This window comes from Prosopis cineraria, unplaced genomic scaffold (genome assembly GCF_029017545.1).
Source record: "Prosopis cineraria cultivar Desert tree isolate PC_DT_omini unplaced genomic scaffold, ASM2901754v1 PC10, whole genome shotgun sequence".
In the NCBI taxonomy this organism is placed as follows: Eukaryota; Viridiplantae; Streptophyta; class Magnoliopsida; order Fabales; family Fabaceae; genus Prosopis; species Prosopis cineraria.
The window spans coordinates 33,450,198-33,475,954 of NW_026555341.1; the positions used below are offsets into that span (position 1 = coordinate 33,450,198).

Consider the following 25,757-nt stretch of genomic DNA (forward strand, 5'->3'; position numbering starts at 1 on the left):
TACATCTCTTTTAGGCTCTGATATCAGCTAAACATTTAAAGTAAGAGAAGAGGAGCTTTTAATGGAGAGATCTTAGATGTGGCAAAGTGCCCATTTGGATTTTAGTTACGTATAATAAATTATAAAAATAAATGATTAAATGGTAGATTTTAATCATAATTAATTATGTTATAATACAATTTATTTGGATAATATTTTTCTAAAATTTATTTTAATGGAATTGAAGATGTTTGGATAATTTATTCAAAATTAATTTTAGCTATATAAATAACCATAAAAGACATTGCTTTTCAAAATTAAATTATTGATAAATTTGTATCTAATATTTAAAAAGTAAAATATATTATTTAAATTATATATCTAATTAATTATAAAAATTTAAGTTATATTAATATTAACAATTTTAATTTACATAAATAAATAACCCAATATATCTTAGTTCAAATAAATTTAATAAAAGAGAAAGATTTAATTCTTAAATATTAAACATCAACTTTACAATAGTTGATAAAAATGATAATGTACAAGTTAATCTCTAACGACATCACAAATATAAGTCATATTTGACTAAAAATATCAAGTACTGCTTAGAAATTTTAGTAACATATCCTCTACCAATTAATATTTTATTTAAATTAGTTTTATAGCAAGTGTTAAGTGAATGGTAATGGTTGATAGGAACTTATACCAGTAACTTTTTTGAAAACTTAAAGTTCAAATTTTATAAAGAAAAAAAGAAGAGAAGGGAGTTTAGTTTTATTTTTATTAAATTTTGTGCCTCTTTTATAATTTTTTTCTTGGGCCTTTCTTGTAATTTCTCCATATAACTTTGTAACAACTGACACAGAAGCTGAGTCTTAGAGCTTTGGATTATAATTAATTTTTTCCTTGGAGCTTTGGATTATAATCAATTTTTTGGGTAAAAAATTGATTTTTTGACCTTATCCATACACACACAAATTTGATAGATTTCAATTTTGAAGAACTGAAGGTAGCAACTAGAAATCTAAGAGCTAAATTTGTATTAGGAGAGGGAAGTGTTGGCAGGATGTAGAAGGGTTGGCTTAAAGGGATTGTATTGTGTACTTTAAATTTGGCAAGGATTATAATGTGGTAAACTTATATTATATTGTCTACTTTAAATTTTTATAGAGTTCTTATTTATGGATTTAATTATTTGCTAATAAAAATTTCATTTGTGAGTCAATTGCTTGATTGAATTGGATTTAGTTATAACCAAAATTTTGATTCTTATAAAACCAATGTGCAATTCAATGAGGAAATTATTCCTCTCTAATTAAACCAATTTGCGAGGAAATATTGAGGAATTGGCTCCTTGCTAATATTTTGCCAAGGAAAAAGGCCTTTCTATTTTGTCACTAATAATAAAATAATAAAATTTTTTAGCAAGGAAATTATGATGAAAAAATTCCTCGCTAATTTTAGCAAGGACAGCATTCACAATGGCTATGCTAAAAATAGAAGATTGGAAAGGATTTAGCGAGAAAATTATGGACTCACTACTATTAGTGAGGAAATTAGATCCTTGCTAATCCGTTGCTAAATTAGTAAGGAAAACGTTATTCCTTACTAATTATTAGCCACCCATCATTTGGCTATAAATTTAGTGAGGAAATTATTTCCTTGCTAAATTATGATTAGTGAGGAATAAGTCAGATTTAGTAAGGAATAAGGTCCTCACTAAATCCTAATTTTTCTTGTAGTGATTGGAGATTTCACTCCTTAGGATCTAGGAGATGCAATGTTAGAGTAACAACACCCCAATTATGTGTGTAATAGGAGAAATTTATAGTCTAAAAGTGGAATAGAACACCTTTGGCCGAGTGATTCTACCATAGAAGGTGAGCTTGGATCAGTTACAAACTTACAATAATGGTCCTTGTGAAGCATGTGGGTTCAATTAGGCTGGATATAGAGGCACAGTTGGATATGATGATTATGTGTGCAATTATGAAAATAGGTATATGTATGTGTAAATATATTTGCATTGATATGGATTTGAGAATAATGATATTAATATTTAATTTACTTGTTTTATGGTTTTACTTGTTAATATATAGTTTTGGATTATTTTAGCTGCTAGGAATCTGTCTTACCCATTATTGTTATTTTACATGTTCTTACATTGATAGAAGTAAAGAAAAAGACTTGGGTCAGGAGTAATGGGACTACTATGATAGCCCTTTTGAGTTGCATGTAATGAATTTATTTTGTTGTAAGTAATATTATGTTTATAAGTTGCTTGAGGAATACATCCATATAATGTGTTTTGTTGCACTTGTGTGATTGTATGCGTATCTTAGCCTTGTGGTAGGAAATTTATGTGAAATGTGATAGGAAGAGCTATACATTAGTGCAAGTACATGACTATGTGTTTTTTAAATGAAGAATGTGACAAACTTAGTCAAATATGTAAATTTATGTGATTATGTGAAAAAAGGGCCCTATTATATTAAAAAAGGGCATTTGAATGACTAAATTTATATATGGTTATATTGAAATAATTGTGAAATCATGTAGAAAATGTCTCATTGGATGTGGTTAGGGCCTTAATATTGGTTAATGATATAAGGTTTCGATTTGAGACACTCGGGTGAGTGAAAATAACAAAAAAAAATAGTCATTTTGCATTTAGTATCTAATTTTTTTAAAAAATATTAGATTGCAATAAAATTTATGTCGTTAGTTAGATTATGAAACAAGTGTTGTGTGAGCACTTGAATCACTCTAATATAATATTGTATGTGGAAACGACGTACTCCAAAAGTTTATATCAGACGAATTATCATGATAACAGAAGTTGCACACATGGTAAACGTGCTGCGGCACATGGTATAGGATGTGAAGAAATGCCTTTGTACCACATGCGATGACATATAGTCCCTTTTAGCCGAAAATGATTATTTTACCCTTATTTTCTGTTATATAGTAGTTATGCATTCTTATACGTTTTTATTATGCATAAATATGTAAGATTTGTGTTTTAAATTGTTTTTAAAAGATTTTTGGGATCTCAACTATTTTAAAAGAAATGATTTTCATATGTTTAGTATTTATGTTTTATGGTAATTTAGAGGTTGAGGACTTCTAATTACCTAGATTTTGGATATGAATGGATATAGTTTAGTCATGTCGTGAGGACGTTACACATTATGTATTTAAAAATGTATATTTAAAAATATACTGTTAGTATTATAGTTTGAAAATTGAGTAGGTAGAGGGATCATTGGATGGAGATAGGATCTAATTTGAGTTTTTATTTTAATATAAATCATGATTTAAATTTGAATAATGGACAATTGAATGCTCTTTATTTTAATAACTATGTATTTGAATTTCAAATTCTTGAAACCACCAAATAATTGTCCATTAATGAATTCAAATCATATTTATTGCCATCACTAAAATTAAATTGTATTCAATAGATTATTCTCCTATTATAAAAGAGAGGCTGCCATATTAGGAAATTATGAAATTTGTGTCTTTCCATAATTCTACCTATTTTCTACTTTAAAGTTCGTGTGATTAAGGATGCTTTATAAGTTACTGTCTGTTAGTCTCCATAGTGCTTGGGATAACTCCAAGGGGTGGTTTGCCAAATACCCTACAGCAAATATAGAATTAGATACTAGAGAGATGAATGCAACAGCAGAGCAATGTGAGAGAGCCATAGTCTCGACCATGAGAGACAAACGTGAAGTGACATACATCGATGGATTGAAGCACGTCGGTGGAAAAATGGAGCTACAGATTCATGATTTTTTATTTTATTAATTTAGGTATTTAACTCTCTGTGATAAACTAAAAGTTCAAAAATATTTTATGGATTGTACCTGATTCATTTTGGGCAAATGATTATGTGTTTTTCGTATTTTGATTCATGATACTACATCATTGATTTGCTATTGTATATCATTTATATACTATCACAGATCAATATAACTAGACAATCAAATATAAACTTGTTTATAATTGACATACATTGTTTATCAATGATGTAATATCATAGATTAGTAATGCAAAAAATACATAATCATTTGTCTAAAATAAATCAAATACAGTTTGCCAAAAAATTCAATATTACCGAGAGATGTGAAAATGATAAAAATTTGATGACAGATAATAGATTCCAACTTAGTCTTCTACTTTCAGAAATGAAGATTTCTCTTCAATGTTTGATGTCCTTTTCATAGTGTTCTTGAAAAAAATAGAGAGGGAGAGAGAAGAAAAATTCTACGAATGAAGAAAGGCACTGACAATTTTATATTTAGAGAAAAAAAGGAATGATTCATAGAAAAAAAAGGAAAGATTTAGTCAGTTGAGGACTAGTTACAATAAATATATTGTATTTTAATTATAATAATAAATTTAATTTGAAGATAAAAAGTAAAATTATTTAATTAATTTTATAAATGGGTCATATTTTAAAATATTTAAAAATCTCATCCATAATTTATGGAGCTATATTTTTTGAGGCATTGAACTAATTTTCTCTAAATAAAATATAATATATATAAAAATTAAATAAAAAAGGCCCAAATGGGCCAAGCTTGTAGGCTTATAGGCCAGGTCTTGAAAAAACAAGCCTGGCCTATTTAGTTAAACATGCCTTAAAAATAGGCTTATTTAGTTAAAGAGGCCCAACTACTTGATGGGACCTAATATATTTTTATCCCTAAATTAATCACTTACAATATAATGAATTAATGTTTGAATTTTTATTGGGAGAGGCCTTCATATTTAGCATCTAATTGTACTTTGAACTCTTCAATAGGAAGATACATGTGGAAAATTAAAAAAAAAAAAGAATGGGAAAGAAGCAAAATAATTAACATCTACCAACTTTAATTATTAATTACTTTCCTAATACGTAGTATTTGTGCATTTCAAAATTGAGTTTTTGTAATTAGGAATGAAGTAAAAATGGTTATAAAAAGAGATATCAAAACTTTTTCTCCCTCTGAATAAAAATGATATTAGATTAATAGGTCACAAAGTGTTGGTTTAAAAAAAAAAAAAAGAAATCACAAAGTAATAATATCACAGAACTTATTTCTTTCAACTTCCCCCTCCTCTCCAAGCCAAGGAGGAGGATGGGTTAAAACTGGATCTTATATAGAGGGATGAAAGTATTTAATACTCTACTGGTTCTTTTTATAGGAAGCTTTTTTTAAAAAAAATTTGTGCTTTAATCTAAGAAACTTGAAATGGTATTAATTATATTTTTTTAATATTTTTTTATTTAAACTCATTAATTATGACAGATAATGAAATGTCAACTTGAATTTTTTTATTTAAATAAGAGTAAAATTAAAAATTTAATTTTTTAGATAAAGTTAATAGCTTGATCATCTTTAATTAATTTTGTTAAAATAATTAGAAGTGCATTATGCAAGGACAATAGAAAGTAGAAAGTCTCAAAAATTACTCCCCCGTATTAGTATTGTAATACATTTTAACAAAATTATACTTTTAATAAGTTAATTAATTATTTTTAAAATTACATATTTTTATATTTATTCTTATTTAATAGTGTATCCATTAAATTTTTTATTAATTACACTATACTTATTTTTTTTTTGAAAAAACTTATAAATTGCATCTTAGAAATCTGATCAAAAGTGCCTTAAAAAAAAAAAATGAAGTGAGCATTGTACACGGAGCTGATAAAACCAATGATTATCGCCTCGTCATCAACGACTCCCAACAAATTCAACCAGGTTAGTTATTTTTCAACTTGAGTAGTTACAGTAGTTACCGCCTTTTTGTTTCCATTTCTGTTAGATGTTTTCTTTTCTTTTTTTTTTTATTATTGTTGTTATTTTGGGGATTAAATTATTTGACGCTATTAGATGTTCTATCACTGTCAATCATCATTGGAAAAGGATAGATCAACTTATTTTGAAAAATCTACTACCGAATACTACTAATAATTATTCCTAATTTGCATTAAGAAACAAATGAAGTCCCATGAAATGAGATTACGCAGATGTTTGCCAATTTTGCTCTTCATTGAACTCAATCCTTAAGCACCATCATTATGCCTGATTTAGAGTTAATTATTTATGAAATGAGTTAATTCGTGTCATTTAGTTGGAAACAATCACATTCAAGCATGGTTAAGCCATTAAATGGAGACATTTTTTCTCACAAGAATTCCAATATTGATTTATTACATTGTGAGATATTAGTAATTTCTATTAAGCTCAATCTCTAATTGTTAAACTCAATCTCTGATTGTGAACTAAGTTAGTTTTATTAATGATTCAATTAGGATAATCTAACTTAAAACAATTTTGTTCATTATGTTGAAGAGATCTCAAAAATTTTCTCCTTGTTGAATCGAGCAAGGAACGAAATAAATGATAAATTAATAAAACATCCAAATCACATAATCCATCTAATGATTTATTCAAAAGAATTGATAGTTTTTTTTAGATTAAAGGACAATTTAAATTTTAAATTATAGACCCAAAAATGTCTAAAACTGTAAACTTATTTTTTATGCAATATTCTCTCTTAACTTTGAAAATCATGCAATGCAGTTTCTATCATTAACAAAAATTAATTTTAATAGTTAATTGATTCGAAAATGATAGAAAAATTAAGAAAATTACAAAAAAAGATAAGAAATTACACAGAAGGATCCAAAAATTATAAAAAAAGACTAAGAAAATTTTCTTAGTTTTTCTACAATTTTTGAAGTTGCTTTTTGTTATTTTTTAATTAACTAATGATTAAAGTTAACTTTTATTAATGGTGAGAGTAACATTGCATTGTTTTTAAAAATTGATGGAGAACATTGCAAAAAAAAAAAAAGAAGGTTTAGGGTCTTAAATGTTCTTGAACTTATATAATCATTTTTTTGCAGGTACCTTTATTTGAAGATTATATATTTCATATTAATTTATTTTAGCAACTGCTCTCATCTATCTATTTATTTTTCTTTTGTCTAAGCAACTACTCTTATTCGAACGATTTCAAAGTATATATCCTTCGATCGAAAACGAGACTGTGCCACTTCCAAAGCTATCTAGTTTGGAGCTTTATCCATTTGCACGCCTTAACCCACATTTTTTGTGATTGTCCCTTTTTAAGAATTATTTGGTTTGGAGTTTTATGTATTTGCTCAATGAATGTATCTATGTTATGATAAACTAGATTTTAAGGACCTTTAACATCTTTTTTATCAAGCAAAATTTAATCACCTTGAAGAGCATTCTTCAACTTGTTTCATCTTATTTGGCTAAAAAATTTTCTGATTGACATTGGAGCCAAATGCTTAGTGAAGCAAGTCAACAAGGAATTTAAGAAAAATTACAGTTTCCTCAAAACTACATGTAGTTGGGAATTTAAACATTCAAGCAGGCACTCCTCCCGAATTTAGTAACAAAACCTTTCTTTTAAACATGTCTTCAATTTACCCAAGATCCCTAAACTCAATGCTAAAATGGGAGGTTAAGATTTGGAAATTCAAAAGGAAAAGGATAACTTAGTGTCATGGTTGTATCTTTTTTAATGAACAAGAAATCCAGAGTTTAATGTTTTGAAAATATGCTTTTTTGCCACCTGATCCATTCGCGGAATCATGTATTAGAAGCTTGTTAATTTGGGTTAGAAATTTTGACTAAGCAATTGGAAGATTTGAGGATCAATAATGCTCTCTTAAAATTTGCTTTAACAAAAGGCCCTCTCTTGGAGTCGGAAATCAAAATAGTGCAAATCTAAGCATTATGCAGTGGGATATCAATTCCCTGTTAAAGCATTTTGTCAATTGTGTTTTTGTGACAATACTTCCCCGTCTCTCTCCTTTAGCTCTCATGTCATTATTTTGACTTTTTGACTTTGTTTTTTTAAATCTTTTTACTCTTAATACAAGTCGGTATTTTTCTTTAAAAAAAATAAAAAAGGGGACATCATTGTCCACCTTTCATGACTTTGTGAGTCCGTACCTTGAAAATTAACTTCAAGAAGTTTTAACTAGGGCTATCCAAAAGTTTTTCATCCAATTTGGTTCGATTTTATTCGAGACAAACACGATTTGATCTTTTAAGACTTTTTTTTAGGGTTGAACTAGATAAGAGATCGAGTATATTGATCACTTGGTCTGGTCCTATAAATTTATTTAATATAATTATAATTAATAAATTATTTCCTCTGTTAAAAAATATAAAGTATTTTTTAAAGAGTTGGATATTTAAAAATATAAGGTATTTTTAGTCTTTTGAGGTGTAATTATTATCTTTTTTCAAAAGTACCCCTATTAATATTAACTTTATATTTATTGTAGGGTGTTTAATAGAGGTAAATATGAAAAGATAGGGTTAGTTTGAAAGTATGTAACTACTTTATTGAAGGGTGAGATTCGATTAAAAATGCCTTACATTTTTTAACAGAGGGAATAATTTTTAATAATACTTAGTATTTTTTTGTGTTTTATATTTGTGAAGTCATAAATATTGAGTAAGATTTTAGTATTGACCAACCTCAATCTTCTTCTTTTATTAGTAAAATTTGTTGTTAATTTAGTGTAATGGATTTTAGACATGTTGAAGATTGTTTAATATTGTTGAAAGTTATTTAATTTGAATCATTTATTGTAACTGAAATAATTGTTGTCATTGTTGGAGATAATTGTTGTTATTTTTGGAAATTATTGTAAATTTATAATTGTCGTTGTTGTGATAAATTTTATATGACTATAATTAATTTTATTATGTTAATTGAGTTTATTATATTGAAATAAATTACTATCTCTCATAAATGAAAAAAAAGAAAAAATAAATTGATGTGTTGGACGAGATAAGGATCAGTCTCTTAGTTTTATTGGATCAATCCGGTCCTGTTTGACTTCATCTTATACTAAGACCAGACTATGGGTTGTTTAACTCAGTCATTTTAATAAAAAGGACTAGATTTCAGGTTAGGTTGAAATCCTATTAAATTAATTTTTTCTGCAGCCCTAGTTTTAAACCATTGTAATGAATTTCATTTTAATTAAAAGAACACCATATATTACATTGATTCTAAAAACTATAAAACCTAGATTAATTTAAATTACTAAAACTTTACATTTTTATAGATATTATAAAGAGTAAAATTAAACACAATTTTAATTTTATTTTATAAAATATAAAAATTAATATTTTAAACTATTAAAATTATAAAAATTAAATTATATTAAATTAAAATTTAAAAATTGAATTATAATTGACTCAGTTAAGAGAAATGTTAAGATTGAATTAAAACTTAGTCAAAACGGACAAATGATTTGTTTTGTTGAAAAATGTTTATATATATATAAAATGAATCGGATGGGATATAATTTAATTATTATTATTATTAAAAAAAGAAAAAAAAAAAACCTCACGGGTGAACATTGCCTTATTAGTCCCACTCACTCCCGCGTGAAGTGAAAGGTCCATTTATATGCCGATCTGTTCAAAACTTCAAATTCATTCTCTCTTTTCTCCTCCGTTTGACCCCATCTTTCCCTCCTTTTTATGTCAGATCACTCACCCTCCCACCACATCAATCCCCAGTCCACTGCAGCGATAATGTCACTCTCCTTCTTCGCCTTCGCCTTCGCCTTCATCTCCGCCGCCGCCGCCGCCGTCGCCTCCTCCTCCTCCTCCTCCTTCTCTACACCGTACCCCTACGGTAACCTTTCATCTCTGCGCGTTTACGTAATCTTATTAATAATTCAATCACTTTCCCCATTTAGCTTGTCTCCGCACCTAATTCTTGCTTTCTGTTTCCTTATCCTTCTTTTCTCACAGGTTTTTCTTACCACATTGACTGTGGTAGTCCCACCAACACCAGTGACCCCTTCAATACCACCTGGCTCTCCGACCGCTTCTTCACCGGCGGCGCCTCCTCCGTCGTATCCGAGCCACTCCGATTCCACTACCCCTACGAGAAGACCCTTCGCTTCTTTCCCGTCTCTCATGGCAAGAAGAACTGCTACATCCTCCCTTCTCTGCCCTCCGGTCGGTACTTTCTCCGCACGTTCGTCGTTTACGACAACTACGATGGCAAGTCTCACACTCCTTCTTTTGATGTCGCCGTCGAGGGCACCGTTGTCTTCAGCTGGCGCTCCCCCTGGCCAGAATCCATAGCTGCAGGGGGTGCGTATTCTGATCTGTTTGCCTATGTCGCAGACGGTGAGGCTGATGTTTGCTTTTACAGCTTGGCCACTGATCCTCCGGTAATCTCTTCTCTCGAACTCCTACATGTCGATCCTTTGTCTTACGATTCGACGAGCACTGGAAATAAGCATGTTCTCGTCAATTACGGGAGGTTATCTTGCGGGACTGATCAATGGGGTCCTGGATTCAGCAATGACACTGATCTCTTTGGTCGGTCATGGCAGTCCGATTCCGAATTCCGATCAAATTTTGGTGCATCGAGTCACCGCAACCGTGACGGTGTTAGAGCTGTATCCACGAGGAACACCATAAGCGGAACTGAACAGAAGCCCAATTATTTTCCGATGAAGTTGTACCAGTCGGCGGTGACGGTTGGGGGAGAAGATGGTGTGTTGGAGTACAATTTGAATGTGGATGCGAAGTTAGATTACTTGGTATGGTTGCATTTTGCGGAAATTGATTCGAGTGTGAAGAAGGCCGGGGAGAGGGTGTTCGATGTGTTGATCAATGGCAAGAATGTTACTAGAGTTGACATATACAAGCAGGTGGGAAGCTTTGCTGCCTTTACTTGGCATTATATAATGAGGAATTTGAGCAGCAGTGTGTTGACTGTGAAGCTTGTGGCTGCAGTAGGTGCCCCTCTGATTAGTGGGCTTGAAAATTATGCTTTGGTACCCATTGATCCTTCAACCATGCAGCAACAAGGTACGTCGCTGAACTGTTGATGCACATACGATAGACAGGTTTAGTTGCGTTTACTAAAAAGAAATACGAGTTTTCTTCTTTGGCATCTGAAATTAATCGTGTACTTGTAAGTTGTTATTACGTCAATGGAAAGATAATTAGGGAGGAAACCGAAAGTTAGGGATACAATGCTAATGTAATGGTTAATGAAATTACTTTTTTCGTAATATAAGATTTTGCTGGCTAAAGATAAAACCCAATAATCGTGGTTGTTAACTGGGGACCCTTTTGCAGTAATCGCCATGAAGGCATTGAAAGAGTCACTTCGTGTTCCTGATAGAATGGGTTGGAATGGTGATCCTTGTGCTCCTACTAATTGGGATGCTTGGGAGGGTGTCACCTGCCGCATTAATAAGAATCATGCCGCCCTCGTGATAAGTGAAATGTAAGCATGTCTTACGCTTCTTTAAATTTATTATTTACATTTTTAAGTTGAATTTCGGGAGAGGAATGATGCAACGTGCACGATGACTCTTAATGTGAAATCTTACTAAATGATGCGGCATACTTAATGTGAAAGATTAACGATGGAGGTCAGGTTCCACTCACCGAATATATATGCGGTAGGGAATAAAAGTAATCATCATAGCTGGTTGTATGACATTCAGCAAGAAAGATTGTGAAAATTATTTATTTATTTAAATTTGTGAATCATATTTTTATTTGCAGCTAGTATAAAAACATTTTTTTTATTATTTTTATTATTTTTTTGGGGGGTGTGAAGAAGCTAGACGGAGGATTGTGGGTGAAACTGCTATTACTAATGCATACAAAAATAACTGATCCACAAAAGGAAAATGGAAGAAAAGGCAGAAGATTCAATTTGTTTCTTTAATTTATAATTCCTTTTCTATGGCTTTGATTTTATCTTTATTTTAATGATAACTACAGAGATCTTGGCAGTCAAGGCTTAAAAGGGTATATAAGTGACCAGATTAGTCTTTTGACAGACTTGGTAAGCCTGTAAGTATCAGCTGCCAGAAGTTTGTATATTTTAATGCCAGACATGTTTCATTAATCATTATACGGCTTATACATGTTAAGGCTACCATTACACCACTCTTCAGTATGAAATATGTCAATTCCAGATTTGTTTTTTGGGTTAAAAGTTTTCTAGCGCCTTTGGTGTTTATGTGATTTAAGCAGTAGTTAGAACCAGCGGTTCTCCTTGTACTCTCCTTCCTTGTTTTCCTTACCTGTTCCTTGAATTACAACAACAGCAATGTTCATTCTCAAATTGATGGGTTTTGATTCTTTCAAGTTTCAATTAGCCTTGTTCTCTCATTTGGTGGCTACATTATTTAACTTAAAATTTAAAATTCTCTCAACTATGTTGATTGGATCGTCAATGCCTGATTAGCACTATAACATGCACGAGAAGGTAATAGTGTTATAGTTAGCCTTGCCTTAACTTGTTGTCCTTAAAACGTTTTCGTTTGGTTTGCTTTTCTCTCTCAGTGGTATCCATGATCATTTATCCACATTCATTATCTATAAAGCATTTCTCTCTAAATCCAGCTGGTCAAAATTATGGATCCACGTTAAATCTTCTGTAGAAGATCATTGTTCATTATAATATGTTTTCAGGCACCATGTTGCCTTCTATACCAATTTTTTGCCATATTTATATTGTTTTCAAGTATCTAGTAATACAATAACAACAGCAACAAGTCTTATCTCACTAGATGGGGTCGATTGCATGGATTGCATGGTGCCATTATACTCTATCATTAATCAAGTCTTTGTGAACTTTCAATTATCGAGTAATCTCTCTAAAAAATTGCAGGAACTTAAGTTCTAATTCTCTGCGGGGTTCCATACCTTCTGGGTTCGGGCAAAAATCCCTGATACGCGTGTAAGTATTACTGATGGTATAGTCGTTACCCAGTCTTTCGGGCAAATTCACAAAACTCAACTTTGTGGATCTTTCTTCAATGAATGACGATCAATTTTCAATATCTTTATGCACTGAAGTTATTTTTAATAATTTACTGAGGAGTTATAATTAACATTCTTACAATGAATTCGCCACTACTCTGAAAAATTGTGATATTTCCTTATATCTTTCTTGCACAATTACATGTCAGCCGCAACTCATGCTATATAAATAGCAGAGTTACTTGTTGATAGAGGAGAACGACCTTGTTATTATGCAATACTTAACTTATTTTCTTATAATGTATGCTCTAGGGATTTGTCCAACAATGAGTTAACAGGTTCCATACCAGACAGTTTAGCCTCTTCAAGTTTGCAGCTTGTGTAAGTGTCCATTTTGTTATCTATTATTTCTCTCTCTGTCAATAAAGGCACAAACATGTCATGATTGGCATCTAGTTCTGAAATTTGCTTGAATACGCTTTTCTTAAACGTTTTGATATTTCATTAAAATCTCAAAAATTGTCGTGTGTAAAATATTCACATTGCACAAAACTTGGGAACTGAAGGGACAAGGGAGAAACTTTCTTCATCTCGGTGCCATCCTTTATTTATACTATTGAAATTATCAAAACTTGATAGTGAAACTAACTCCTGGAAATAAGAATATAAGATGACTAATGAGATAAATATGACCTACGCACCTCAATGCCAAGAAAGTACTTCCACAATCCAAACCTTAGGTTTGAAAATTATGTTGAAGAGGCAGTTTTAAGTTGGTAGATTCTTGGCCATCATCTTCTAAAACACAATATCCTCAACATAAGAAATTGATATATTTCTCCAAATAGGACTATAATTATAAAATAAAGTGATCCCCTCGGCACCGTTGAAGCTCCAAGGGTGTAACTAGTTTACTAAACCTGCTAAACCATGCCCAAGGCTGAATTAAACCATGTACTGACTTATTTAAGCTGCACATCACTTTACTCTCCTTGGAGAAACAAACCCCATCAGTTGCTTCATTTAGACCTCTTCTTGAAGATCTTCATGGAGGAAAGCATTCTTAATATCTTACTTATGTAAAGGCCACTTGAAGGTTGAAACCGCAGAGATGAAGAGATGCACTGAGGTTATCTTGGCTACAAGTAAGAAGCTCTTAGAACAGTCCAGAACATAGACCTGAGCGTAGCCATTTTTTGTGGTGAAGACCAAAGCACATATTCAAAGTCTCTACCCATATTCTTCTTTGTCATTAAATCCTAAATTATCAGAGTTGGGAAGAAAGACGATGGAACAAGTGAGATTCTTTGCTAGTTTTCTAATAGACATATTATTGTAGAAAATCTGAGGAATATGCCATGTCAAGAAGCTTAAAATATTCCTCCTTAGAAATTCTTATTTATTTATTTATTTTGTATGCCATTGTTTGATGGTTCTGAAGATTCTGGGGGCAAGACAGAATACATGCATTTGTTGCATGAACTGGTCTGCCTACTATTCGTTTGCCAACAATGATAATTGGGTAGCACGGGCAGAATTCTCAATATTACGAGTGCAACCACTTTTATCCTTGGGGGTGGCATATTGAAAATGAGAATATACTTTTGCAAACTTTGAGATTTCTGCTCTTGCAACAATAAAACGGGAATTTTCTGTCATCTTCTGAAAATCTTCGCTATTTAACTCGATTATCAAGGTTAGGATTCTGTTGGCCTTTTCTGAGCATGTCAGCGTACCGCTAACATCAGACTTGCCCTCACATGTTGGCATGTGGTGGTAGATGCTCTAGAAGGGAGTGGTACGTGAAGAAAAATCTAAAAACAGATATTAGGAAATTGAACAAGCCTCGAATCACATGAAGGTTTGGACAGTTGAGCTATGAAGAAGCGAACTTCTGGTGGTTCAAATGACACTTGTTAAGCTTTGGGTGAGCAGTGTGTACAAAACCCAAATAACTGATGAATTAACTGCAACCTGTCCTTTTCTTATGCGTAATAAGTTTGGTTTCTTGAGATCAATAACTAGATGATGGTCAAAGAGAGCAAAGGATGACATTTAGATTTTCTGATTTATGGAGTAAAACCTGCGTTAAAACAGTCCCGATGAAGCTGTTACATTAGCAGTTTTCTAGGATTTGTAGTGTTCGGAATTCAAAGATGAGACTTTTTTACGTATCTCCTCCCTCTTGCATGGATAGATTGAGTATATATACTAACCTGTAGTACAGTATTGCTTTGGTGTTTGTTTTCTAATCCATTTTATCTTGCCAGGCTATTGAATGATAACTTTTTGGAAGGACAAGTGCCAGAAGGACTTTATTCAATTGGTGTGCATGGGGGAGCTTTTGAGTATGTCACTTTAACCCGAGTTTCTGCATGACACTATGTTCAGAATGGAATATTGGTTAATTTATCTTTTCTTGGATGATATCCCTATCTGGTTGACCATTCTACTTGTCTTTCCGTCTAAATTAAGTGCAAGTAGAGCCACAAAAGTCCCATGCAAGCTCACTGTGTCATCCTTATCAGCTTGAATGCTGAAGGAGAGACTGATGCATGTTATTACATAAAAGTCATTCTGCCTCTTCTCTGTCCATTGTGGATTCTAGTACCCACCTTTTCTCATGTAAAGGTTATTCAATTTGTATATTTCTGAAAAACTGAAGTAAAATTTGGATGATTTATGAAAACTGTCCCACCTAATGCTCAATGTTCTTAATCGAATGACAACATAAAAAACTTACCTCTGCTATTATTTTTTGTTTTACTGAGCATGCAGTTTCATTTCACCATAAAGTGGCACAAATCAGGTGTCCAATGCAATTTTGTCAGACCTGTTTGTATTTTGTTAGGTTTGTAAAAGCTTGATAAATGATAGAGCACAATGGCGTCTTGCAATCCATGTAGCCGACCCCACCTAGTGGGATAAAGGCTTGTTGTTGTTGTTGTTGTTGTAATGGGTGCAAAAATAGCATTTCGCCAAAGGATATATATTTTATATATACATACATATATTTTGGTGCAATCATAGGATAGTTTTCTTCTGTCAAAGTTGTAGTCCTTTGTAATAGCTAATTAATAATTCGGATGATAAATATATTTTTTTATCAGTCTCTCTGGCAACAAAGGTTTGTGTGGTGTGCCATCTCTGCCAGCATGTCCTTTGTTGTGGAAGAATGGAAGACTATCTACTTGGGGCAAGATTGCAATAGGCTTGTCATGCCTTTTTGTTTTCTGTGCGGTACTGGTGCTGGTATATATTTATGTCAGGAGGAGAAGGAACGAATATGATTTTGGTCTTCCCCATGAATTGATGTGTAAGTATGGCTTCATTTCTGGCAAGCCATTTTTGTTGTTTCAAGTATATTTGGTAGTATTATTATCTGTGTGGGAGATTTTCCTTATGTTACTATTTACATTGATCTCAATATACTTTATGCATATTAGGAAAATTATAACTTTAAACCTAGACAATTGGCTTTTTTATGCAGAATATATTTTGTATTTTAAAATTTTCACTTCTCTATTGACAAAAGCATATTGCAAAAGGTCTTTATCACAGCTTTTCTTCACCATGAGCGAATCTGTATTATTCTGTGTTGAAGGTGGCATCTTGCAACTTCAGTTTGAAGCACTTGAAAAATTTGTCTACGAGAATCTCACTGTTATAGTTTAGATACATGAATCGGAATTTCCATATATAAGATTTTTTCTTTTTTCCATACTTCTTTAGCAGACTATTGGCTCCTGCCATATTTATGCTTCCCTTTCTTGTTTGTGAAACTGATCTATGTAATCTGGTCAAATTAGTAATTCAAAATATGGCTCCTGTGGAATGTGCAAAGCCCGTTAATATTGCCCTGTACCTTTTGATGAATATCCTTGGTTAAACCTACCGTTCATGTTTTATCAAAACCTATTTGCAATAGTTCTTGTAATGTCACTGTTGCATTTATTTGGATTTCTCTAAATGGGCTGTATTCAATCCATTTACTTGTGATGGAACCATATGCTCATCGGTTCAAAATTCTCCAGCTGCTGAATGCTACTCAATTCGAGTATCACCAATAATTTCAATTTTTCAATCTAAAACTTGGGACAATTTTCAGACATGGCGGCAATTTAGAGTCAATCCTTTTATTCTGTCTTTGTACGTAATCGTCATAGGTGCCACAAGCTTCAATCTTGTTAGAAATGATCTTTTCTCGGTCTAATTTTGCGGTGTTATCTATAGATTCTATTCACAAATAGTTGGAGTCAATAATATTTGTTACAACTCAGTTTATTGAATGATTTTAGGTACTAATTAGTAAGCCTATGTCACGTTGACTGAGTGAACACAGGAATGTCTGGTTAAAAATTATACGCCAAAAGATTCTTTGCTTACATGTGTTTTATGTCTTCTTTCGCAGCATTAGCCGGCAAGAGAAGCCGATATCAAAGACACAAATCCTTGATGCATCTTGAGATGGAGAGCCAACATGCCAGGGGTTTACATACACCATATACTTCACAGTAACCGAGTTTGACTGAACTCAGGATTTGGAGGTTGATTCCCAAGACATTCACCAACAAAGCTTTTACTGAGAGGAAATTGAAGGTTGCAAATACACCAATCAATGCTGAGCGACGTTGATGTGACATCACTGCCTAACTTTATGGAGAGCAAAAGAACGGCTTCCTGAGGTTTGGCTTTTCTCGTACAGCTTTTTATGTCGTCAGGGATTGTGGAAGTCACTTGTTGCGATGCTGTGTTACACATTGTTTGCCACACCCATCACAGACACAAGCCGCTTTATCAGTAACCATACACAAGAATTTACAAACTTTAATGAACAGGTGATAGGAACACTTCGATTCAATGCAAGTAATTTGAACCACGAGTTAGTGTCTGCTTTAGGTTGACATGTGTCTATTCTGCTTAACTTAGCACTGTACACTGATATTTTCGTGGCCAGATAACGGTGAGTGGGCTTTGCTGTGCTATGAACTTTTTAAAGTTCTTTACTTGTATATTATCTGATTGCATTGGACGTGCCTGATTATTCATTAAAAGTTTATTTTATTACCAAAGAAAAAGTTCTTTATTTTGCTTGCCATTATTTATTCCATTGAATAATTTAATGGAAATTATTTGGGAAGTGTGTGAGTGTGTGGGTGTGTTTTTTTTTTTTAAATCAAATAGCATCATTTCAGGTCAAATCTCTTATAATTGAGATCAAATTGATGCAAAATTATACACACACACACACACACACACACACACACACACACACACATATATATATATTTGGAAGAAAGGTGACAGAATTATATTCCTCTCATCAAAAAATTATTCTATTATTTTATTAATAGAGCATAATATGTTACCGACCAAATACTTTCTTAAATTTTTGTTTTTTAATGTAGACAGCATAACTTTTTCAAATTTTAGGTTATACGTAATCCTTTTAAATTTTGAATTATATGCAAATAAACCCTCTATTATATATTATATCATTTTAATGAAATAACATGCAAATTAACAGCACCGCAGATATTTGCATCCATGTATGGATTTAGGGGTTTTCATTGTAAAATTTCAAGGATTAGAGAAGTTATTTTCACATAACTTATATAATTTATCCCTAATATTAAAATATCCTTCCCTTTTTAAATAATGTAAGATATTTTTTTTGAGGAGTTGAATATTAAAAAATGTTAGACATTTTAATATTTCAAGATGTAATTAATATTTTTTTCAAAAGTAATCATAATAAAAATCACTTTATATTTATTTTAAAGTAAAACATTTTATTAAATAAGAATAAATATAAAAAATGATATTAGTTTGAAAATTAGGGGTGAGATGTTTTAAAAAATGCTCTACATTTTTTTGCTAAGGGAGTACTCCCTCCACTTCTATATACTTCCTAATTCTCTATATATAAATTATTTTTTAGAAACTTATTCTATCTTTAGGTCTTATGATATTTTTGAGCAATTAAACAATTTTGTCCTTGTATTGAAAAAAAATGAAATATTAATTGTGTGTTTTATCCAACACTAACATGATATTAATTGACAAAATTTGGGGCAAAATTGAAAAATTACTTAGATTTAATGATATTTTAATTAAATAATAAATTTTTATTAGTATGTGTTATTCAATAAAAACACTTTATATATAAGGATAGAGAGAGTATGAGAGAGAAAAATTATATCACATAGTTTAAGAAAATCGGTTAGCTATAATAATTATATTTGAAAATAAAAAAATTGGATTAAAATACTTTGTGTTAATCTATGCATTAATTATTGCTTGCTAATATAAATTATGAGAGGTAATTTAAAAAATTTATAATAAATACTTGTTAAAATATACTCTCTCCGTTAAAAATATAAGGTATTTTTTAATGAGTTGGATATTAAAAAATGTAAGATATTTTTAGTCTTTTGAGGTGTAATCATTATTTTTTTTTTCAAAAGTACTTCTATTAATAGTGATTTTATATTTATTATAGGATGCTTATAGAGATAAATATGAAAAGATAGAATTAGTTTGAAAGTAGGTAATTACTTTATTGAGAGGTGAAATTTAATTAAAAATATTTTATATTCTTAAATGGAGGGAATTGATTTTGATTATAAAAAAATATAATTAAGGGTGACAGTTTCTCTGATGAATAAAAATAAAGGAAAATAATTAGTTGTCAACTTTTGCAACAGGATAAGAAGAAAAGAAAATCTAACCCGTTTTTTTTTTATTGTTCAACAGTTTTATCCATATGTGGGGCCATCACTAAAACAAAAAAAAAAAGATGACACGGAGGCAAATATTGATGATTTGATTGATGAAAATAAGCTCTCTGCAACTAATTACCAGTGTGACTAAATATGCAGGGAAAATTTCAATGAAATTTGTTTAATCACATTTATTTAATTTTTAAAATTATGTTATATATACTAATTTAATATTAAACTTCAAAAAAATAATAATAAAATTATTGTTTATTTAAATTAATATCAAAACTATTTTATTTCATTTGTTAATTTACTTACAGAATATTTTTAATTGCTACCTTAACTTATTTTCATTTTAGGTGTTTAAATCATCTTAATAACTTGTTGATTCTTATATTATATGCGTTTATTTATTTATAAATTGTTGTTTATTGTCTTACTTCACTTATTTATCGCTAGACTTTCACTTAATTTTATTTTAGAAAAATAAACAAGTGAAGTAGCATAATTAACAATATTCTGTAAGTCAATGAATAAGTGAAGAAAAATAGTTCTAATATTATTTAAATAAAAGATAATTTTATAATTTTTTAAAAAATTAATATTAAATCAATACTCTAAACTACAATAAAATTTTAAAAATGTAAAAGTTTTAAATATAAATAAATATGATTAAAATATATTTATTAAAATTTTGCCAAATATGTATATAGCATCAAACAAGAACATTCCAGAGAGGACATGGAAAATAATTACCAAGTTCATGTTCAAATGGGATGCAACAAAATTGTAGTCCAAATCCTATAGCTGCAGGTCGTCATTCCTGACTTGTGACCGGGAGAATCTTTCCCTAGTTTTTATTATACCAGTTTCTCACGTTAGAATCTTCAGCTTTTTCACATTATGCCCAAATTACCCTTTCCTTCTTGAATATGATTCATTTATGTTCAAATATCTTGTATATATTTGTATGGTTCTGCGAATCTCACCTGTCTTTCGTTCCAATCGTATTAAATTATAAGATATTTTTAAAAGTGATTCTATCAAAATATAAGATAATTTAACAGAATTAAAGTTTATTAAATATATTTTTTTAATATTTTCATTCCCTTTGTGCTATTCCCTCTTTTTTAATCATTTAAGGTTATATTAAATGAAATGTATTTTTTAAAATTTATATTTTTTAAAAAAAATAATATCATAAAATATATTTGATGAGTTTTATTAGTATGTATAGTTTTTCTCAATTCATCTTATAAATTATGATGGAAGGGGGATTAAATATACAAATGTTTATTAAAAAAGGGTGAAATTTAACATATTTCACTATTTAATTATTAGATTCGATAAATTTACGGTGCCTAATTCAATGAATTAAATATATAGTGGGAAAGTTCAATCTCTATGTTAACTACGGATTGAATAAACTAATAATGATCCATATTAATCATAATTAAAAAGTTATACTAAGTTTCATTAAAACTAACTGAATATGTTTTTTTAACATTGCATGGAATTTAGAGAATGAATTACACTATTTCATAATATGTAAATATATGCTTTGCTATGGATTATTATCATTGATATTAATATTGATATATTTATATCTGTTATATAAACATCAATATCATAAACATAATATAAAAATAAAACTCAACATACAAGTTGCAGAATTAAATTTATTTTTTAAATTATGTACGTTGATATTGATGGATATAATAATGTTCTATTTTGGTGGCCTTTGCTTCTATTAACTTTTTATGCATTCAATATACATGTTTCAGGGTATCGTTTTTTTTTTTTAAGTACTTGCTAGAGATATCATAAATTTAATACATTTTCACAATATTGTAATTCAAGAATATCATATTTTAATTAAATTTTATTTTAAATATTGAAAAAAAAGATTGGGCATATACATTGATACTAAGGAAATTATAAAGAAAGACTTATGTTCAATTTGAATAGAATGCCGTTAAAAATAATTATGCCCAGAGAACAAAGTTAAATTATGCATAAGGGTCCAATGATAAATACTTAAAGTTTTACTTGTAAGTTTTAATTATCTGAATTGAGCTTGACATTATATTTAAATTTGATCCAATCAAATAGTATATAAAAGAAATAGTGGTAAATATCATACATCTTGTAATTTGTGCTATTTTAATTATGAATACTCATACTTTGACCAGTAAATTTCTGGTAAAATACAGGGTTTTTGGGAATAAATAACTTTTAAATTTAGTTCTTGAGAATATTTTTCAAGAAATACCAAAATGAATACTCCCTCTATTTCTATTTATAGAAGAAACTATCAATTTTTACTCAATTTTTTTATATAAGTAAACACATATTTTAATAAGCATTTATTACATATTTTTAAATTGCTCCTCATAATTTATTTTAACGAGAAATAATTAATGCATGTTTTTATTGATTAACATAGGATATTTTAATCTAATTTCTTTATTTTCAATATAATTATGTTAATCAATTTTTTTTAAACCATGTGATAAATTTTTTTTTATATATAGAAACGGAAGGAGTATATTGTGATATGTCTTTGGAATACTAAAAATTATGTTAATATTCTCGTAATTAATTAGGAAATAACATTCTTGAGCGACTATCTGCACTGACCTTTTTTCTTTCTTTCCATATTTCTCCTTTTCTTTGTGTATTTGGATTTATCATGGGATGTATTCAGCATATTTGTTATTGCTTTAGCCATGCGTCAGCCTAAGCCTTTAATTCTAGGGATTAATTTGAACTTGCCATGTTTTAATAGTTTTGACTTGCACTTTTTTAATGCTTAGAGAGAGAGAGAGAGAGAGAGAGAGAGAGAGAGAGAGAGGAGATTATCTGTGAAAGAGAAAATTAATGGTAGTTAGGTTTCCTCGATTCCAAACTGAGAGTTACATTTAGAATTTATATGTTTTATTTGTAATTAAAATTCCTAAATTTATAATTATTTAAATTCATATTTATAATTTATTTTTGAAAAAAAATATGTTTTTGGTTCTTATATTTTTATCAAATTTTGTTTTAGTCTTATAATAATTTTTTTTAAGTGTTTTCAGTTCTTTTAGGAACTAGAAAGTAAAAACACTTAAAAAAATTGAAAATATAGGGACTTAAACAACAAGCTTCACCTAATCTTCTGAAATTATGGGGAATAAAAATACTGAAAAAATTATTAGGCCTAAAAGCAAAATTCGATAAAACTATGGGGCCTGATAATTATATTTTTTCCTTTATGTTTTTCAGATAATTATCAGAAGCCTAATTATTAATATTCTCTTTTTTTAAGATTTAATTGATTGTTCATTCTCCCAACCCTTTTCTTCTCTTTTAGTGTGTGTTTGGATTAAAAAATTTACAACTGAAGTTAGAATTCAACTTAAGTTAGCAAACTGAGGTTAGAGAAAAAGTCAGTTAATATAACGTGATTTATGTTTGGATACTTTTTTTTAAAAGTCAGTTAGATAAATAAAAATTTGTTTGGATGATTTAATTCAAAAGCCAGTTGAGATTTTTAATACAAAAATAACATAAATTTTTGTATTTATTTTTTTGATTAATAATAAGTAAAAATAATAAACTTAAATTACAATTAATAAGTAAAAAACCTTAACTTTTTTAACTATGAAAGATACAATAAATTCATAAATTATATTATAAGTAAAAAATATTAAATATTCAGCTGAGATTTAGTTTTATTTTGAATAATATTTTATTTATTTATAGTCAAAACTTAGGATCCTATTTAAAAAAATTTTAAGTATCAGAGAATTTTACAAACAATGGATGCAATAGCTAACGATTTTATCAATGAATTTTAAACCCAAATTAACTGATTAATTAAAATTCTTTAATATTTAAACTTATTTTAAATGAAATCTTAAGTTTTCACTATTAAATAAATAATATTATTTGCTATGAATTTAGAAGTTTAAAGTATGTTTTACACATCTTATAAATTCAGGATCTAGAACGCTTTTTGTATAATGCCTCAAGGTCTAAAATGCTCATTAATTCATTTATAAATTATAAAATATTCAATTCTAAAAGATAAAATAAATTGACAAATTAAAAATCTTAAACTTTTAGAAGTTCGAATAAAATGATAATTTACAAAATATTAAATTAGACTATTAGTTTTCTTAATTCAAATTTATACATAAACTTTAAAAAAATTATAATATTGCCAATGAATTAATCGCATCTAATTTAATTGAAAAATGAATTATAATATTTTAATATAAAGCATAAAACTCACGTCTAGTTTCATATACTTATGAAAAGGAAAGAGAAAAAAATACCCTTACGTTAAAATGAGGTTCCTGTATGACATTGTAAAAAATTTGGTTAGTACAATTATGTAACTTAAAAAAAAAACTCTAATTCTATATGTTGGAATCTGTATAATATTATTTATATGACTTTCTCTTTCTTCTCTCCTATTATAATCCCACCGCTGCGTTCCAAAAGCCATCTTTATAGCTTCACGTTAAACGAGCGTTTGCCTTCCAACGCTAGTTATAATTTTTTTTTATCCAAACACTATTTATTGAGCTTTTAACATCCTAACTTAAGTTTGGACTACTCTAACCTAAGCTAGAAGGCTAGCCAAACATACCCTTAGTCTAGCCAACTAAGAATGATGTGAAAGGGTGTAATTAATTACATCGATCTAGACAACAACGAATCGTCTTGCATAAAAACAATTATATTATTAACTTGAGTATATAGGGACAAAAAATATACTGATTATCCTCCACTATTGGCGTTATAGAACATATGGAGTGATGTGAATGTGCAATTTACCTTTCTCATATATAATTAAAGACGTGTAGAATAATACAACCATATTTTACTTTCCAAGTCATGAAAAAGAAGAAACAGATTTACAAACTACCATTGACTTTGACTAAGCCATGCAAATTAATGCACAACCACGATCACCAAGTTGACTGTCTTGTTTAAAAGCAACTGTGCAAAAAATGACTTTCACGCACACACTCACTCACTCACAATATGTACATCCACATACATCACATTGTATGACTTGTCATGATCCAATTCTTTATTTGTTCTCTCTCTGCGAAATATACTCCCTCGATCCTAATTTATGAGATTTTTTTTTTTTGAAAAATCACACACATCAATGAATTTTATTAACATAGGTAGTTTCCAATCTTAATTTTTCCACAAGCTTAAAAAAACCCCTTTTTATAAGAGGTAGGAAAATAAATTTATTTAAGGAGTGAAATAATGAAGGATAATATTGTAAATATCAATATTATGAACATTATTTTTGCTAAAACATTTTATATTTTAAGATACTAAATCAATCACATTTAAAATTATTTTATAAATTGAGACGAGAAGAGTGTATCTGAATTTTGAGTCAATTGTCTCTCCTACCCAACCCATGCTCTAATAGTTAATTTGACTGGAAAATCTTGTTCAAACCACCACAATCATGTTGCATCAAAGTTCATTAGTGGACTCTCAAACTCAGATATAATTATTAATTAACTTAAATTCATGTTTAGTCTTCTCTTGTGTTGGATAATTTTTTTTTACTATTATTATCGTTGATTTCTTCAACGTACCATACACGATTGTGTATTCTAATATTATAATTAATTCTACTGTTTAATTATCAAGGTGATCTAGTCTACAAATTCCTAATTGAGGTACTTGCATGTAAATGTTCGCTGGATTATTAATTAATTGAGTAATTAAGTTGATACGCTTGTGGGTTTTCATTCTGTTTAGTCAGTTTGTATCAGAATTCTCTTGTGATTTAAATTTTAGGCTTCTTCTTATAGTTTTACAAAGTTAGGCTTGGTGCTTATATATCTAAATCAAGAACCATAATGGTTGTAATTTCTGGAGAAAGTTGATCAATATTATAAGAACTATGCAACAGTACAAACCAAATCATACAACAATTTTTCCCTAGTTTAGGATCTAAAACAGTTTTTGCAAAATAATTTCCTAATTTAATTGCATCATATTAACGTATAATTAATTATACATCCTAAACATGCTCAATTGCCTATTTATAATTGATTGGAATATTTTTTTTTGAAAATAATTTCGTAGAATATTTCTCCCATAGAAATATGTTTTAATGTGGATAATTATTGGGTCAGTTTAAGTATATTTTGCCTATAATAAAGCATATATTAGTTACATCAAGTTCAACTTAAGCTTCTTTTTTTTCGGTAATACA

At 29.5% G+C, this 25,757-nt stretch overlaps 1 protein-coding gene across 2 annotated transcripts; it reads left to right on the plus strand.

Annotated features, from left to right (window-relative positions):
• The first annotated feature begins 9,513 nt into the window (after positions 1-9,513).
• On the plus strand, positions 9,514-17,877 carry LOC129321623 (receptor-like protein 4). Of its 2 annotated transcripts, XM_054967458.1 has the most exons (10): positions 9,515-9,681; positions 9,801-10,055; positions 10,182-10,874; positions 11,148-11,298; positions 11,805-11,876; positions 12,700-12,768; positions 13,104-13,172; positions 15,062-15,139; positions 15,902-16,107; positions 17,203-17,877. In XM_054967458.1, exons 1-10 carry the CDS (start codon positions 9,525-9,527, stop codon positions 17,307-17,309), a joined length of 1,857 nt encoding a protein of 618 aa, XP_054823433.1. In that variant the 5' UTR covers positions 9,515-9,524; the 3' UTR covers positions 17,310-17,877. The 2 variants fall into 2 exon arrangements, with proteins under 2 accessions (XP_054823432.1, XP_054823433.1); XM_054967457.1 differs by having other exon boundaries at positions 9,514-9,681; positions 9,801-10,874.
• The last annotated feature ends 7,880 nt before the right edge of the window (positions 17,878-25,757 follow it).